Source organism: Apodemus sylvaticus, chromosome 23, assembly GCF_947179515.1.
Source record: "Apodemus sylvaticus chromosome 23, mApoSyl1.1, whole genome shotgun sequence".
Lineage (NCBI taxonomy): Eukaryota > Metazoa > Chordata > Mammalia > Rodentia > Muridae > Apodemus > Apodemus sylvaticus.
In genome coordinates this window covers 14,985,634-15,004,433 of record NC_067494.1, presented here as the reverse complement: position 1 = coordinate 15,004,433, position 18,800 = coordinate 14,985,634, and the positions used below count along the sequence as shown (strand labels likewise).

General features: G+C 43.4%; 2 protein-coding genes across 2 annotated transcripts in view; one reads left to right on the top strand and one right to left on the bottom strand.

The window, feature by feature from the left end:
* Positions 1-18,800, top strand: part of LOC127673836 (low-density lipoprotein receptor-related protein 11-like) — a 223,230-nt gene that overhangs the window by 83,943 nt on the left and 120,487 nt on the right. The window lies entirely within an intron of this gene.
* LOC127673830 (sperm motility kinase Z-like) lies at positions 12,051-18,147 on the bottom strand. Its single transcript, XM_052169579.1, has 3 exons — positions 18,077-18,147; positions 13,686-15,252; positions 12,051-12,254 (listed from the first exon to the last, which is right to left on the bottom strand). Exons 2-3 carry the CDS (start codon positions 15,214-15,216, stop codon positions 12,244-12,246), a joined length of 1,542 nt encoding a protein of 513 aa, XP_052025539.1. The 5' UTR covers positions 15,217-15,252; positions 18,077-18,147; the 3' UTR covers positions 12,051-12,243.

The window sequence follows — 18,800 nt, the reverse complement described above, 5'->3', positions numbered from 1 at the left end:
TAGCCCTGTACCCCATGGGAGCAACTCTCCTACCTGCGCATCCCGATGAGGCAAACAGCAGAAGCAGTGTGTGCAGCAGCAGCAGCAGTGGCAGGGCCGGGTGGCCGGGCGCGGGGTCCCGAGACCGTGCATGGGCTGTCAGCTCGGGTCACATCTCGGGAACACGGCGTGGCCTCCCCAGGGCTCCTCTCCAAGCGCGAGACCCGCGACAGTTGGACAGTTGGAGCCCAGAGTCCACTGTGCTCAACCGGCTTCCCCCGCAGGGGTCCGCGCCAGGGAGGCTGTCTGGGTTTCAGTTCCCAGTCCACAGGCTTCAAGGGGCGATGGAGGTCAGCGTGGATAAGGACTCTGCCCAGCACAGCAGAGTCTCATCAGTCGCTTCAAATGTCAGGTTTCATCCCGGAAGAGGAAGAAGCTGGAAGGCTGAAAAAGGTACCTATTTCTCAACATAGGGTTGGGTGTGCTGCCTTACCTTGGTCGCGATTTCCTCCCCAGACCCCTAAGTCAGGTGTCTTTGCATTTAAAGAAGAGCACAGACAACCTCAAAACAAAATAGAAATCTCCCAAACCAGAGAGGGCCATCCCCCAATGAAGAGAGAAAGGAAACACTTGGAAACACTGAAACAAAGATCTGCAAACAGATCTCAGGGCTCGTCCTTTCTAGGAAGTTGTAAATATTAAGCACAAAGAGAAAATAAACAAATTAACCATTTACTTCAGGCATGTTCTCTCTTTGCTTCATAAACTTCGGTTGCAGATGCACAAATAACGAGAAATAACTGTGAAATTGGAACAACAGACATTACATTAAGAAGAAAGGTGTTTCAGTAACTAAAAGAAAACAGACAAACGGCCCGTTTTTGTGGTGGAGGCCGTTAGAGATGCAACCATTTTTAGAGTGCCTTACACTCCTGTGTTCTTCTGTCTGGAAGAGAAGTAAGTCTTGGGTTGGGGATGAAGGCTTCTAGAAGGAGGGTTAGAGCAAGTCCTGCTTCTCGGTTGCGCTTCTAGTTCTCACCGCTAGGGGGCACTGGAGGGGAGGGACAGGACCTGCTTGCTGCTTACTTGCTGTTCTCTTAGTAATTCCTGGACTCATCCCATCTTAGTTCTAGCAGCCTTTGGTCCTAGTTTCCAGCGTCTTCGTCTATGCGAAGGGTTTGCCCCTTGGCCGGACCTGATTCTCATGGGTCCGAATCTCCATTTAGTGAACTTCCTTTACCTTCTATGTTTCTCCAGCCCTAAGAGTGGGAATTGCAGTCAGTATATACTAGTTTCCACCTTCGGCTTCTTTTTCAGCCGTCAGTTCTCTGACTTCTGCCTGCTAAGATACCTGTTACGTTTCTTGACTTTCCTGCGCAAACTAGACTCTTACTGATTCATATGTAATTCCTGAAAACTGTAAGAAGATAGTGTGATAGCAATATATTCTTTTTATATCAGTGTTAGGACTTGTATGCATTTCTGTTTAAATATGACTCATTCATAGCTCAGTGAATTAAAGGGGCTAGCTCAAGCAGACATATACCTGGATTTCTCAACTTAAACACATATTGATTGGGAGAGTGTCTACAGCCTGTTCTCTTAGGCTAGTGATTGGGAGACAGTCAGACCCTGCCCTCTCTGGTGGCCAATCCGGAATTCCCTTGGAAGGACTGATCTTTCTTCAGTACCAGACTCCTCCTGTCCTCAGGAAGGCTCAGACTCACTAGGTTCGAACTCTCCTCTCCAATCAATGGGAAACATCGCAGTTTACCATGCACCAGAGAGGAGAGTTTCACGTCTTGTATTAAACCTGTCACCCAGAGCTCATCTTAGGGCACTTCTTCAGCCTCTTTTAGTATTTTTGTGGTGTTTGCCCTTTGTACTCATACGTTCTAACTTCCAAGAGTTATTCAGTGTGAGAAACCATCCATCTGAGGTGAAATAAACTCCAGTGTATCCTCCAAAGATCTGAGAATTAACAGAATCACATAGGTATTTTCTTCAACTTAACCATAATACAAACAGGGTGTTAGCATTTATCACCGTGAAATCTTATGAGACAAATGGACTAAGTGTTTCTGGGTTTTCTATAAAACAAAACAAAAAACAAAAAGAGCCTCATGACCTAGTTAGCATCACCCCAAAATCCCACTTCCATCACTACCACCATGCACACACACACACACACACAGAGAGAGAGAGAGAGAGAGAGAGAGAGAGAGAGCAAGACAGAGAGACAGAGAGACACAGAGAGAGAGAGACAGACAGACAGAGACACTAACAAAATATATATTTTCCTATTCCATTTTAAATACTAAGTAGTTTCCAGACATGGCTTTGCTTTGTCAACTTGACAGAAATTGGGAAGAGAGTCTCAAATCAGGAATTGTCTGCATTGGGTTGATCTGTGGGTATATCTGTATAGGATTGTGTTAAGATAATGGATGTAGTAGATACAATCCACTATGGGCAGTACCATTCCCTATGCAGTGTGTTCAGCGCTGTGTAATAGCAGAGAACTTCAGTTGATACAAGCAAGTATGCATATACACATTGTTTACTGTCATCTTTCTGTTGTGGATGTGGTGAAACTTGCATTAAAAGTTTCTACCTTGACTTCCCCATGGTGATGGATCTTAACTTTGAATTGTGTGCTGAAATAAATCCCACAACCAAGCTGCTTGTTGCCAGGGTATTTTATCACAGCCACTGAAGTGAAACTAGAGTACCTGGTATGGTATATAATATTGATACTAGGAAGTTAGTGATTGCTTCATTTGAGTCAGATACTAAGTAAGGAGTTGACATGTGCTAACTCCTTTAAAGCCAAAAATCCCATGAAGTAGTTTTATTCTCCGAGTTTCAAGGAAAGCAGACAGGCTTGAACATGTTCCTTCTTTAAGAGCAAGAGGAGTGGAACTGGATGGAGTTCTCCTTACTCTAATATCAAAGTCTGTTTCTTTAACAGTTTTCTTCTTTGCTACTTACATTTAAGAAAATGAAGTGAACAACCTTGGAGTTTGAAACATGTAGACGAACAAGTCAATTGAAATGCCTATAGTTGTTAATTTATGGTTTTAGATTGTTCACTGCATAGTGAATGGGAGAAAAATGCTCATTCCTGAAAATCAAGTATAGCCAGAGGCAGGTCTGTACGAATGTGACTACTTTTAAAGTCAACTTGCATGGGCAGTAGTTACAGGAGAAACTTGGTGAGATTGAGTTATTTGTAACAGGTGAAGAGCGGGGTACAAATGCAGAGGAGAGAGTCTTAGGGAAGTGGTCAATAAGCATCCAGGCCAGATGTGGTCCCTGGGGTCTTTTCAGGGTCTTATCATCTGTTATGTGTGGAATTCAGAGAGTCCTTGCAATGTTTCTGCATTATACCATCAACCTAAATACAAATTTAATCTAACACCTAAAGTTATATAAATCTTTCCCTCCAACTCTTTCAGAAAACCAATGTATTTAATCACTTCTCTTTTGGGGAGTAGGCTATGCTTTTCTTAATAGAGTAATTCTTGGATATGCTCAGTGGTAGAGCACTTGATTAGCTTTCCCCCCCCCTTTTTTAAAAAAATGAATATCATTTTCATTTATATTGCCAATGAGAACAGTTCTTTGTGTCTAGGGGGTGGGCAGTGATTCCTACCTAATGCCATGCTCCTGTTGGTTCTCGAGAGAGTATACGCTTTTTTGGCCCTCTCCATGCCAGATGTGGTACAGGTCTGCCACATCCCTCAGAAAAGCTTGATTAGGTTTTATAAAGCCTTCTGCTCAATCCCAGCCCTGAAAGAGAGTTGTAACTTGAAGCATAACATACAAAGAGAAAAAAGAGCAAAGTAGTTGTAGTTCTCCAAATCCTCACAAAGTGAACTTGCTGCTAAGCATTGTAGAAGGCCATGCAGAGCCAAAATAATGTTTCCACAGCAAATATCCAGTTAACAGTGCTCATCTTCGAATAATTCAGCGGATTCTCTCACATCTGGCTTCTTTCATTTAACTTTACTCTTACAAAGGTATGGTGTTCTGAATAAGAATGACCCTATAGGCCCCAGGGAGTGGTACTATTAGGAGGTGTGGCCTTGTTGGAGTAGGTATGGCGTTATTGGAGGAAGTGTGTCACTGGGGGAGGACTTTGAGGTTTCCAAGGCTCAAGCCAGGCCTAGTAGCTCACTGTCTCTTCTTGCTGTCTGCTGGTCCAGGTGTAGAATTATCAGCTCCTTTTTCAGCAACATATCTGCCTGAATCCCACCATGCTTCCTGCCATGATGATAATCAACAGAACTTCTGAATGGTAAGCCAGCCCCAAGGACATGTTTTCCTTTGTAAGAATTGCATTAGTCACAATGTCTCTTTACAGTAACAATATCCCAAGTAAGACAAAATGTTACTCACAGGGCTCTAGAGATGTCCCTCTGGTTAAGAACCCTTGCTGCTTCTATCAGCTTTGGTTCCTGGCACCAGCACGGCAGCTCACTATTATCTCTGATTCTTGGGGTTTTGGCACCATCTTACAGCCTTCATGGGCACCAAGTATACATCTGGTACAATACATTCAGGCATGCATGCATTCAGATGCATAAAATTAAAATAAATAGCATTGCAATTTTTTGACAAACTACAAACTTCCTGTGAAGTATCATGGAGGTTACATATATGAGTTCTATATTGAGGCTGATGATTTATATAATTAGGAGATGCTTGAGCTGTTCCCTTGCATGAACAATAACTGAATACTCAGAAAGACAGAAACCATGGAGATAGTAAAAATAAAAGCTTGGTTCATATAGTATAGGTGATACCTAAGGCTAGAATAACTCTAAAAGGCTTCTGGTTTAGGCATTTTATAGGGCCCCTGTGTCCTCCCTTCCCTTATAGTTTCAGCTCCCACACTGAGTCTTATGTCTTCTGGGAATAAGAAGGCTTATGTCAGGAAGCCTGTTGTCACTTTTCTAGTCCACCTGTGTCCATCTAAACTGCCTTCATGCCCCATCTCAGAGACTGACACTGTTGTCAGGAAAGGGGGTGATGATCACGTTAGCTGCTTCATGCTGTGAGGGGGCATAGTCCATGGGAGTGTCAGTCCAAGAGAAGGGGGACTCCCATGAGGAGTTCTGGAACTGGTCCTATTTTGACACACAGTATATATCTGAGGCTCCATTTAAAGGGCCATCTGTAGAAGTAGAAGGGCTGAAGGTGGGGGAGAGGAGAAAACTAGAGGACACTGCATAACAAACAAAATAGGTGACTGTTTCCTGAAGTGTCGCCTGTAGTAGCAACTGATCCAAGGCTGGTCTGAAGAGTGATGAACCCAGGATCTGCTTTCAGACACTTTGGTAGCTCTTGGGATGACCAGACGCACACTGAGGTCTTTTTCACATGGCTTCTAAAGAGGGAGAAAGAAAATCAATTTAACCTAAGAATCAAATGACAGTTAAAACCAGGGGGATTATCTCTCTTGGTTGCAGGTAGATAATGCAGTGCTGAGTTGTGCCAAGGTCATAACATTCTATATCTGGGCAGCATTTTTCTTATCAAGAAGAAAATCACTAATGAGAAATGGTTGTCTGAACAACATCTCATGTGGTCTTAAACCTAATGTCTAGGGAGTATGGTCTTTTAAACTGTTCAAGAAATACACCAATCATTTTAATTTTTGGTTATAATTTTCTGCTGGGTGTTTGAGACAATTCAGGTGGAGAAAATTAACTATATTTATGTGTTTTGAATATCAAGTCTGGTAGAAGATATGATCCTTGGGGGTTATTTGAGCTTGAGAGCATCTAAGCTTCTTTTACAACTGTGCTCATTCTATGTGAGGATAATTCTAAGTCCATGCTTAGCCATGTCTTTCCTTTGGAGGAAAGATCCATGGAGGGTCCTGTATGGACTGTCCTCTTGTAGAGTGGACAGTGGTTAGAAAATACCAGGTGGAGTTTCACGGCCTCCCTGAACAACAGAAACGGTGATTCCTCCCACACAAATAACACTTTATAAGAGATACCTGTCAATCCTACTTGACCTTGGAGGCTAAGGAGGAATATATTGTTCTTTTTAATCAAAGTTGATTTGATTTGAATTGATTCAATGGTTTTCTGGTTCTATACTTCTGGAATAAGAAAGTATTGCACTTGTGTTTAATTGTATGAGAGTCCACATCTGAAACTATCTAGACATAACTAGATATAAGTCAGTGTACTTCAAGAACGTAATCATGAACTGTCTATATCCAAAACATTAGTAAAAATAACTAGATAAAGCAAATATAAAAATGTACCTGAAACATGCCTTGTACTTCTTGTCATCTTAGGGTTGTCCTCATGCTTTTGGGGAAATACCTTCGTCCGACTGCTTGTGTCAGTGACATGCAGCAACACATGGCCCGGATGCATGCTGAAATTCTCTTCTTCCATTTCTCAGAGCACCTTGGCTGCGGGGATCTTGGAAGTAAAGGTCTCCTTCTTTCTGGGTCACTTGAGGCCTTTTCGGCCTGAAAGATAATGCAAAAGCTGTTATCTAGTACCTCTATCACTTCTACCACAGTGTGAGTTCCTAAACAAACACAAGGGGTTGTCATTAATCTTTGGTGACGGCTCCCCTAGGGGGGCACCTTCGTGGGTGGAAGAGGGACATTTGTCTCCCTACTTTGTTTTAGACGATGTTTTCCTGTAGATGAGACTAATATCTTAAGGAAAGGTTTCCTGGCCCTTCTTCTGGGCGGCAGAGGGAAAATGCTAGGATCTGCTGTTCAAGGGAAAGGTGTCACTCCTGGATTAATTAAATTTGTTTGGATATAGTTGCCATAGTCCTGACATGCCTAGGTTTTCATGAGGTAGTAGGTAGCCATAGTTTCATTAAACTATGTTTTAATGATTCTCATATTTCCTGCGAATGAAACCCACTACTTTCCATGGCCCCTCTTATGTCAGGTTCTGTGAAGGCAGTGTCTCTGTTTTAATGAAATGTGAAAGTCTTGAAACCATGGATGGCTTAGGAGGTCTTGTACCTTTGTACACTGCGTTGCATTGATAGTTAATAAGAGACTTATCATGCTCCTTAAGTCTTTAGAGAGATTGCAAGGTATTTGGTATTTTCCTTGCATTACTTTAGTGCTCAATCCAGACAGGGTTCCTGCTCTAAATGGAAGAAATCCAGTAGTCATGTAGTATAAAATGATGTCCAGGCAATTGTCCTGACATGCCTGGGTTTTTAATAGGTGGTAGGTAACCAAAGTTTCATTGAACTATTTTTGTTTAATGATTCTCTGATGTACTGCAAATGAAACCCAATGTTTTCCATGGACTCCATTATGTCAGGGTCTGGGAAGCTGGTACCTCTGTTGGAATGTAATGTGAAAGACTTGCTTCATGCTCCTTAAGTCTTTAGAGAGATTGTAAGGTATTTGGTATTTCCCTTGCATTACTTTAATGCTCAATTCAGACAAGGTTCTTGTTCCAAATGGAAGCAATCCAGTCATTGTGTAGTATAAAATGACACCCTAGGCCTACATGTCTACTTTTGGGGACATCATAGGCTATGCCTCCGAAGATCACTGGAGCATTGAACTGGAAAGCTCCACACAGCCTTTCCAGTTTTTGCTCAGGCGTGAATCTGGCATCTAAGCTGAAGTCAATAAGTGTAGCCTTTCCTTGTTTATCCACTATGACACTGTCAGGCTTTAAGTCTCTGTGAACCACACATTCACCGTGACAATAGCCTATGGCACTGAGGAACTGAACAAATATGCTCCTAGCTTAATCTTCCTTCAGACATCCAGCATCCTGGACTCATTTAAGTAGCTCTTCTCCTCTGGCTACTTCCATTATTAAACAATTGTGTGTTCTGTCTCTATAACTTGTAAAAGGGAAACAATATTTGGGTGTCTTAGCATTTTCATGATTTAGACTTCCAGCATTGTTGGCTCCAACCACTTCTCCCTCTTCAGGAGAGCCTTGAAAGCAACTGGGGTACCTTTTAAGTGGTGGGAGCATAGCCTCAAGTCGGAAGTGTCACTCTCTCCCAAGGTCTCCAACATTGTGTACTGCATCATGAACACATCCTCACTGAACATGCTGACCACAGTGTCAGGCTCTGATAACTCTGACTCATTGTCTGAATACATGGTTGGTAGCAATGCAACTGCCCAAGACATTGATGCCTGGGGAAAAAAGGAAAGGAGATATAAAGAAACTTACTGAGACATGAGGGATGAGAGTAAAAAATCACTGGGATCCAAAATAAAAAGAAAGGACAAAGTGAAAACCACTGAGACAAGAAGCTTTAACCTATGTGGAGAGCCTTCTTGGGGTGCTGTGCTGCCTGGAAGGAACTTGACATTGACCAGGGACATGGGCTTCAGGCAGGAATCTGACATTTGGGCATTAGAGGGACGTAGGTTATGGCAGGAATGTTTAACTTAGAGTGGAACAAGAGAACCAAGCTTCAGGCAAGATTCTGGGCTTGGACAAGGAAGCAGGCTCAGGTGTTTTGGTCATTCTGACAAAGGGAAACAAGTGTCACAGAACTTTGCTTATTGCCTTGACAATTTTGTGTTTACTGTCTTGCTTGTTCTTCATTGTACTACTATTGATCTTAATTCCTGCATGTAATTAAATTGGTACAAAAATGGATTGAGAATTATTAAACCTGCCTTCAGTCTCAGAATTGACTGAGGTCATACTGCAGCTTTGTCTAATTGTCTTTCTTTTCAATCCTCACTCCTGCACTGGAGAACCTGTTGACTGAGTGAGCGGGCTTGGTCAGGTGACACCTTGTGAGAACCCTGTCAGAAACAGCAGGCCAGCTCCCCACAACCCAGAATGGGGGCTCAAAGCTGGACTGAAACTTTGCATTCTGCCCAGGACTGCCTGGGGGAGGATAAGGCCTATACAGAAGCAGCCTGCCTAGGTTGAGGCAAGAGAGGGAAGTGACTCAACAAAAAGACAAAGCCAGGAAACACCACAACTGCTTCAAGGTGGGCAGGACAGGGCCAAATTGCAGAGACAACCTCCCTTCTCGAGGTGACCAATAATTTTAAATGTTGCTTAGGGTAACCGGTCACAGTTGTCCAACTTAGGGGACCCCTGAACTCCCTGCCAAAATGTTCATAAAAAGGGTAGTCTTAGTGAGCTCAGGATCTCCTGCCTGTGTGCTGAGGGAGCCCCGTGCACACTGGAACAATAAACCTCTTGCAGATTGTAGTGATTCTGGTTTCTGTGGCCTTATTGAGTGTGGCGGTGTCTTCCGACAGACTCTTACATATGATTCATTGCCCGGGAAGTTTCCCTCCTCAAGCCCCAGACGCAGTGTATGGGGAGGTTTACTCAAGCAAGGTAATGTGGGATACGTGTCTGTCATTTTTGTCTGTGTGTTTGTGTTGTGTGCCTCTTTCTTTTTTTCTCCTAAAGGCCACATTTGGTCTGTAGTTTTGGTTTTGATATGTAGTTGCCAGAATGGCCGTCAGACTTGCCAGAATGCTGTGGCAATATTGGGGGACTGGGAGGACCCTCGGGTCTCCCGCTGGGAGAAAGAATCCAATAGGGTTCTTCTCCATGTGGGCAAAGGGGGATTCTGCCTTTGGCCATCTGAGTCTGTTTTTGTAGTTGCCAGAATGGCAGGCAGAGGTGCTGGAATGCTGTGGGGACTTTGGGGGACTGGGAGGATGTTCTGGTTTCCCACTGGGAGAAAGAATGTGATAGGGTTCATCTCCATCTGGGCAAAGGGGGATTCTGCCCTCAGCCATCTGAGTCTGTTTTTCTTTTGTGGTGGTTGCTGGGCGGTTGTTTTTTACTGTCTTAGTGTCCTCTGTTTTGTTTTTGGACTTGGACTGATGACTGTTTGAATCCATGGGACAGGCTGCTTCTACTCTGACTCTGACAAATCTTTAGGACTGGGTTTGCAAGTCACTCAGACCAAGTCCCACATATCATTGTCTGGGAGGACTTAGCCACCTTTCTGCCCTCCTGGGCCCATTGCTTCTTTTCCTCCACAGGACCACTGCTGTTGGGGACTTATGCTCTCCAGGAGACACCCAAGGGACAGTCTTATCAGATCCTGATGCCAATCTCCTCCTTTTAGACCCTTCTCCCTACCCTCTTTCTTTGAATTCACAGAGGACACCACCCGCCCCTTCAGCCCCATCTTCTAAGGCTGGTTCTGGACCAGCTATGGGGGACTGGAGTTGACAAGTTGTCCCCACCTCTGGCCCCTGCAGTGACATTTCCCCTCAGAGCATACATATGCCTCACAGCAAGAATGGCAACCGAGCTCTTATGGATTCCCTCTCTGCCACCCTGAGTGGAGCTACAACTCCCCTGAAGGTAACGGGATCCTTGTAAGTACAAGCAGTTACATATTTATACAAATGTGCTTTCTGCTCTGTGCATTGTCTGGCTTTGGTGCACCAATTTGCCAATTTGTGTCTGTCTCTCTTTCGTTCTTTGAATGTTTTATGTTTTAAAAAAATGGTAAAACTTCATCTGCCGGTGACCCGTTCAGTCTCAGTTTACACGGCAGGGGTTGATTTAAAGTGCCTCACATTAAACTTGGAGTAAAAAGCTGCTTTTAAAAGAGCCAGCAGCATCTCAAATTCTAGGGCAAATGGGTTGATGGTTATTTTTTCTAGAGAAATCTCTACAATTGTGATTATGGGTTCAAAGTACTTTTTTCTCTTGAAATTACAGCTAGAAAAATACTGGTTTGATTTTATAGGATTCCTGTCGTCACTTTATTTTTATGTCTAATTGGTCTTAAAGGTATAGGTTTTTGCATGTCTTGACTATAAAGTATTGGCTTATAAGTTATTGGGCATGATTTAAAAGGTATAATGTTGGTAACAAAAAGTTAGTTTAAAACTGGTAACTCAGGGTTGGGAGCCAGCAGGAGTGACCAAGACTGACAGGAATGCCAGCAGACGTTCTCTGCCACACCTCTCTCACTGAAGGGACAATCATGGAAGTCTCAAGACCAAAAAGCACTGTAAAGGCCCTGCCACTGTCCATTCAGTCCTATTTCTATTCCCTCAGAACATCATGTGTCCTCCAGGGGCCTTGCCTCAGCACATTGAGTCTGGCTTAGCAACACTCCCTGTAAGTCTGTATCAGCTGACATCACTCTGCCAATTGGCCCAAGTCTGAGGAAGTGGCAAGAAGCCACCAGAACACCACCAGAAAGTTTTTGGTGCATTTCTCTCTATGGAGTCATGACAAATGGAGCTCAGCTAGGCAATGTAAGGGGAACCAATACATGGATGTGTTTAGAGAAGAATCCTCTCTCATGCATCTTTTCATATGCTTGATTTAGCAAAGCTTCCCTTCACCTGTGTCTGCTTCAGACAACACTCCTTCCATGTCTGTTCCAGCAAAACACTGTCTGCCACAACTGACTTTCCAAAGAAACCATGACTTCCTACTTCATTTATAGCTCTAAGTATATGGGGGCTTTCTAGGCCCAGTTCATTTGACATGATTCACTAAATACCATGTGGCTGGCTGCAGAGGAAAATGTTGGGTGTGGTCTGCTTCTGGGATGGTACCATGTGCTGGATATGGCCTCTGAACTATCAGTCTTCTGCAATAACCAATTTGATTGCGGTTTGAAACAAGGAACAGATATTTCATCAGGTCCTTAAAACATTCATTTTAGCATACTTTTATGATTTTGTCTTACAACACGTTATTAAAACACCAGTATATTTATTGGAGAATGTTAAAACTTTTCGTGGAGATGAGAAAGGGTGATTCTACATTAATGTTCCCTTTGCAAGGAATGGCAGTGAACACATATCGTAAACAGCTGATTACAGTAGCCTTCTCTACTATCTGTAAAGTTATTTGCCCTTTGCCAGTTAATTTTTATCTACATGGAAAACATAGGTTTAAGTCCTCCTCTGTCAAGCTTAAGATGAGGTTACTATAAGATAACACCAATTAATATATCCTAACAACCTTTGAAAATCATTGAGAATAAGCAAATTATCTTTATTTGATATTACTATCACTGTTCGCAGCCTGAGCTGGAGCATCAGGTCTGGGGTGGTCCACTTCCAGAAGGTCTTGACAGCAGCAGCAGCAGCCTCCCTCCTTTCTTTGGCAGGCAGGCTTATGGGTCTGGCTCCGAAGTCTCCATTCTCCTCTGATGTCAGGTACCTTGGGTCATCAGCCAGAGAAGCAAGAGCCATTGAGAGGAAGACCGAGAAAATGTAGACCTATCTGCTGATGGGTGTGGCTTCTTGCATGTGTTGGGGTGAGGAGAGGCCAATCAGGACAAAGCTGTAAAACCCAAGGAGAACGTGAGAGGCGTGGCAAAAGTATGTGGGGTGTAACAGCATCAAATCAGGAGGCATACAACATGAAGCTAAGTCGTGTGGGAACAACCTTTCAGGCAGCCACATTGGCATCCAATTCACCTTTCACCTGAATGAGCTTCACTGAGGGAAATTCTGGCTCCCCATTCCCACTATATGTGTTTTTATATCACGGGAAAAACAGTAGTCAAAACTGTGGTAGATGGAAATGGACCTCCTAGTTAGATTCAGAGGATAATCTTATTCTTGGGTTACTTTGCTCTTATTTTCTCCCTGTTCTAGGAATTAAAGGACCAGCCCAACCTTAAAATCTCAAAAAGAGTCTTGTAAACAAATATGCTTTGTTCTGAAGTTTAGGGGGAACTACACTTCAGAGGTGTGCTGATTAGATTTTTGTTAGAATGACATGAGCTACTATCACCTGGAACAGGAAAACTGCTGAAAAAATTTCCTTTGTCAGATTACCTGTGGGCAAGTTTGTGGGCCATTTTATTAATGATTGAAGTCGAGTGCCCAGGAACTTTACATAGGATCACCACTGTAGTTTGCATTGTATTTGATTTGGTAATCTCTGGGTACTGATCAGTGGGGAACATGGGGCAAAGAACCAGCTTTGATTAACAAGAGAGCAGGACATTAAAGGGAAACTTCGATGAGCCAGGACAATTGCTGCAACTCATCTTTGGCTGAGACACTTGACATGATTAAGAAGACAGAGGTATCACAGAGCTAAAATCTTCTCAAAAGCAATTCCTTGGTATATCTCAAGAGAAGTCTGTTTGAATGGTGACAAAGTCTGCTTCTCATGCTGGAAGTCAAACAAGATCATGTGTAAGAATTTCCCGGGTGGTATTGGTTTGGGCAGCCTGAAAGCTGAGGGGTCAAAGGGGAGGTAGAAAACAGCCCCAGCTTGGTGCTGTGAGAGGCCAGAAGAGTCCATTGTTGAAGGTGTAGCCTCATTACAGTGCAGCCCTGAACACACTGGAGATGCCAAGACTCGGTGATAACCAACCATATCAATGATAGGTGTGGACTGATTCCATCTGACAGGTGAAGACAGGATGTGTGGGTTGTGGACAAAAGAAACCCAGAGGGGGTGTGGCCCAAAACCATTTGCATCTCAGAAGATCCAGAGTCCTGTGCTTGGGACACAGCTGAGCCACAGGAACTGAGTTACACTAGTGGATTTTGGTTTTGATTTGATTTGATGGTTTTCTGGTTCTACACTTCTGGAATAAGAAAGTATTGTATTTGTGTTTAATTGTAGGAGGGTCCACATCCCACACTATCTAGATAGAACTAGATTTAAGTCACTGTACTTCAAGAACCTAATCATGAACTGTCTATATGCAAATATTAGTAAAAAAAAATAGATTTAGCAAATATAAAAATGTACCTGAAAGATGCCTTGTACTTCTTGTCATCTTCGGGGTGTCCTCTCTCTTTTGGGGGCACACCTTCCTCCGGCTTGTCGTGTCAGGTGACATGCAGCAGCAGCATAGAGTCCTGATGCAATTCGAAATTCGTTTCTTCCATTTGGCCCATCCCTGAGGCTGCGGGGGTCTTGGAGTGAACGGTCTCCTTCTTTCTGGCTCACTTGGGGCCTTTTCGAACTGGGAGCTAGAGGAGAAGGTGTTATCGAGGGTTTCGATTACTTCCATGACAGTGTAAGTAGCGATGCAGATGCAAGGGGCAGTCATTCTTCTTTGCTGACGACTGCCCATAGGGGGTGTCTTCTTGGGCGCAACAGGGGCATTTGTCTCCCCAGGACGTTGTCCAGTAGATGACACTAGTATTTTCAGGGAAGGTTCACTGGCCCTTCTCCTGGGAGGCAGAGGGTAAGTGTTAGGGTCTGTTGCTGAAGGGAAAGGTGTCACTCCTGGGTTAGTGACATCTCTTTGCACATAAGTGCCATCATCCTGATTTGCTAGGGTTTTCAAAAGGTGGTATGTAGCCCTATTTTCATCAAACTCCTTGTGTTTTAAAGCTTCTCTTATGTCTTGGGAATGAAAGCCAATGCTTTCCATGGCCCCCATTATATCAGGGTCTGGGAAGCTGGTGTCACTGTTGTAATAGAATGTCAAAGTCTTTCCCCCTTGCTGGAGCCATGGATGGCTTACGAGTTCTTGAGCATTTGGCCTCTGCCTTGGGTTGACAGTTAGCAGGAGGCTAATCATGCTCCTAATATCGTCGGAGAGATGATCCGGTGTACGGTATTTTCCATTCATCACCTTGTTGCTCAGTTCCGACAGGGTTCCTCCTCCAAATGGCAGGAATCCGGTGGTCATATAATATAAAATGACCCCCAAGGCCCACATATCTACTTTTGTGCCATCGTAGGGTAGGCCTCGGAAGATCTCTGGAGCAATGAACTGGAAGGCTCCACACAGCCTTTCCAGTTTTTGTCCAGGTAGGAATGTGTCTCCGAGGCTGAAATCAATAAGTGTAGCCTTTCCATCCTCACCCACTATGATATTGTCAGGCTTTATGTCCCTGTGCACCACACCTTTACCGTGACAGTAGCCTATGGCACTGAGCAGCTGAACAAATATGCTCCTAGCTTCATCTTCTTTCAGGCATCCAGCGTCCCGGACTCGTTTAAGTAGCTCTTCTCCTCTGGCAACTTCCATAATTAAGTAAGTTGTGTGTTCTGTCTCAATTATTTGCACAAGCGAGACGATGTTTGGGTGACTGAGCATTTTCATAATGTCCGCTTCGGGCACTGTTGGGTCCGACCACCTCTCCCTCAAAAGAGCCTTGACAGCAACTGGGGCACCTGTAAGGCGGTGGGAGCACAGCCTCACATCGGAAGTGCCACCCTGGCCCAAGGTCTTCAACACCGTGTACTGCCTGGTGAACACCTCCTCCTCGAACATGGTGACCACAGTGTCGGACTCTGATGACTCCGAGTCACTATCGGAGTACATAGTTGGTAGCAGTGCTACTGCCAAAGGCAGTGAGGCCTGGGGAGAAAGGAAAGGAGATATAAAGCAACTTACAGAGACATGAGGGATGAGAGTAACAAAATCAGTGGGATCCAAAGTAAAAACAAAAGACAAAGTGAAAACCACTGAAACAAGAAGCTTTAACCTAGACCCACGATGACACAGGCAGAGGAACCCAGTCTTGATCCCTAAACCACGACTAGCTCACAATCTAGTAAAATAGACAGACCACAGCTCAGTAATGTACTGGATGCTATCTGATAAAACTGAGAAGAGAACTAGAGTATCAGAATGAACATGAATAGAAAAAAGAAATGATTGAGAAAATATTTACAAAATAACATAAAAATTGAAGACCAACACCCCAAACCAGGCCAACTAATTAAAATACCAAGGAAATCAAAGCAAAGCCAGGACCCTTCAAGTAATCAAAACAGAAAGAGAAGCATGTAAAACTCATTAAATTGAAGCAAAAAAGCAAAAGTCAAAAGCAAGCCAGAGAAATGAAAAGAATTGGAAACCATAACTAACCACATCCAATTATGCCTTATCTCTAGCGGTCAATAACACCACCAGTACTCAATAATGGTTTTTAAAGGAAAAGTTTAAATAAACCAAAAATGAAAAAATATATTTTTAAAATTTGAAATTTATAGCAAATATCCTGTTATACAAAAGAAAAAAAAAGGCCCCCAAACATATTAACCATTCAAGACAAATAAAAGCAGAAGGAAAATAAGAATAGAAACAGAAAAACAAAGAAGGAAATCTTAAAGTAGTAACCCAAGTGTCCATGACTTAGAAAGATGTCTCATTCAGTGTAGAACCTGCTGTTCAAGCCTAAGGTTTGGACTTAAATGCAAAGTACCACTGCCCACCACAAAAGTTAAACAAATGACCCACCAAACAAAACAGGCCTAATTAATGTCCCTCCCTAGTTTGAATCTCCAAACACAGGCAGATCCAGAGGCTCCTTGGTCAAAACATAGCCTATGTGGCAAAAAGAGGCCAGTGAATGACTCTGTTTTAGAAATTAAGTTTTCAACATACCTTTAGCACAGCACTGAACGTTTAGCTAACCCTAACACTAACACTAACACTAACACTAACACTAACACTAACACTAAACCTAACCCTAAACCTAACCTTAAACCTAACCCTAACCCAACCCTTACCCAACCCTAACCCTAACCCTAACCCTAACCCTAACACTAACACTAACACTAACACTAACACTAACACTAACACTAACGCTAACCTTAGCCTAACCCTAACCCTGGGCTTTCCCTGTAACTGTATGTAAGCTTGTAGATGAATTCACACAGACACACACACGCAGGTAGACACACAGAACACACAACTAATCTATACACAGACTCACCCTCACACCCACACAGTCTCTCTCTGTCTCTCTGTCTCTATCTCTGTCTCTGACTCTCTCTCTCTCTCTCTCTCTCTCTCTCTCTCTCTCACACACACACACACACACACAGACACACACACACACACACAACTCACAAATCAAACAATCAGAATCTCAAAACCTCACACAATCTCACTAATGTATATCTCACAAGTAAATCACCACTCCACTTCTCTATACCCTCAGAGATCCAGGGCAGGCCTCTCCCTTATTTATATCTGCTGGGTGGACTCTCACAATGGATCCTCATGAGGTCACAGTAGGGCATGCACAGATCATACCTGTTCAAACTCACAGGGACTGAAATGGCTTCAAAGCTTCTGAGTCAGGATGGCTCTGCAGAGCAACATTTAGTGTTTTAGAAATTAAAGTGGGACACAGTGTGCCCTGAGAATCATTCACATAGACAGCTATATACCAGAACTGCTAAATACCCCACTGCCCCTACTATTAAATGGCACATGCAGATTCCTAGCAGTGTAGAGGAGCCAGGCATTGATTGGTGTCCTAGTGTCATTCTTTGTTAAACAAAATACCCAGACAAGGTTGGAGAAGGATATCCAGGGTGTCCCATTCTGAGAGGATGGAAAGGGGAAAGGGGAAGTATTGTGTGTGTGTGTGGGGGGGGGGGTGACCAGGAATGGGGGCAGTGAGTGGAGTGTAAAGTGAATAAGAAATCAGATGAAAGAAAGGAGAGAGAGAGAGAGAGAGAGAGAGAGAGAGAGAGAGAGAAGGAAGGAAGGAAGGAAGGAAGGAAGGAAGGAAGGAAGGAAGGAAGGAAGGAAGAAAACCATCAAGTGTTCCCCCATGGTTCCTGCCTCTCTCTCTAAATTCCTGCTCTGACATCCTTCAGTGGTGGACTGTTATGGGGATTTTTAAACCAAATAATACTCCCCAAATACCCTGACAAAAAGCAACTTTGGAGATAGTAAGTTAATTTGAGGCTACAATTCCCGGTTATTTTCTAGCATTGTGGAAAAGTCAAGTCTGGAACCTCTATTAGTATCATTGCATACACAGTCAAGAGTAGAGGAAAGTAAATGGGTGTGTCCTGACTTGATTGCTTCTGCAAGGCTCCATTTGTCCACTCTTCCATAGTATTGATAGTTTGCTCTCTCTCTCTCTCTCTCTCTCTCTCTCTCTCTCTGTGTGTGTGTGTGTGTGTGTGTGCATGTGTGCACACGTGTGTGTGTGTGTGTGTGTGTATGTGTGTGTGTGTGTGTGTGTGTGTGTGTGTAGTGGCAAGTGTGGGGCTGTCCATCAAGTCTGCTTTGTAGTAGTCAGTCTGTGGTGAGCAGCAAGACTTGATGTCTCATAGTAGTTGGAAAATTGGTGTACCATTGTATTAGTTTGTGTTCTCTAGAGTCACAGAACATATGGATAGTCTTTAGATAGTTAGGGAATTTGTCAATGACTTACAGTCTATAGTCCAACTCCCCAAAAATGGTCAGCAGCAGCTGTGGATGGAAGTCCAATGATCTAGCAGTTTCTCAGTCCCACGAAGCAAGCAGGCAAGGACAAGTGAGAGAGAATCTTCTTTCTACCAATGTCCTTATATATTTCCAGCAGAGGGTGTAGCCCAGATTAAAGGCTGTAGGTCTCCAACAGAGGGTGTGGCCCAGAATATTGGCATGAGAGTCTCCAGCAGAGGGTGTGGCCCAGATTAAAGGTGTGTGCATTCATGCCTTTAATCCCAAATGATCTTGAACTCGAAGATCTCCTTGTCTTAATCTTCTGAAATTCATAGCCACTGTGCTTCAAGGTCTCCATGCCAAGATCCAGGTCAGAAACTTATATCTCTGAGCCTCCAAATTAGGATCATAGGTGAGCCTTCCAATTCTAGACTGTAGTTCATTCCAGATATAGTCAAGTTGACAACCAGGAATAGCCACTACAATCCACCCCTTGTCAATTTGACACAAATAATATCTCATGTCCACATGAAACAATAACAAGATTGTGAATATGCCTAACATGATATAACTATTCCTCGTCCAATCGCAAACACATTTGCAAATTTACAATGGGGAAATGTCCCTTGGAAACATTCTTTTAGTGTTTCAATACCAATTGATGTTAAAGGGATTGGAAAAAAGACAAATGTATCTTCAACACAACAAGATAGAAGCATTCATATTACTTA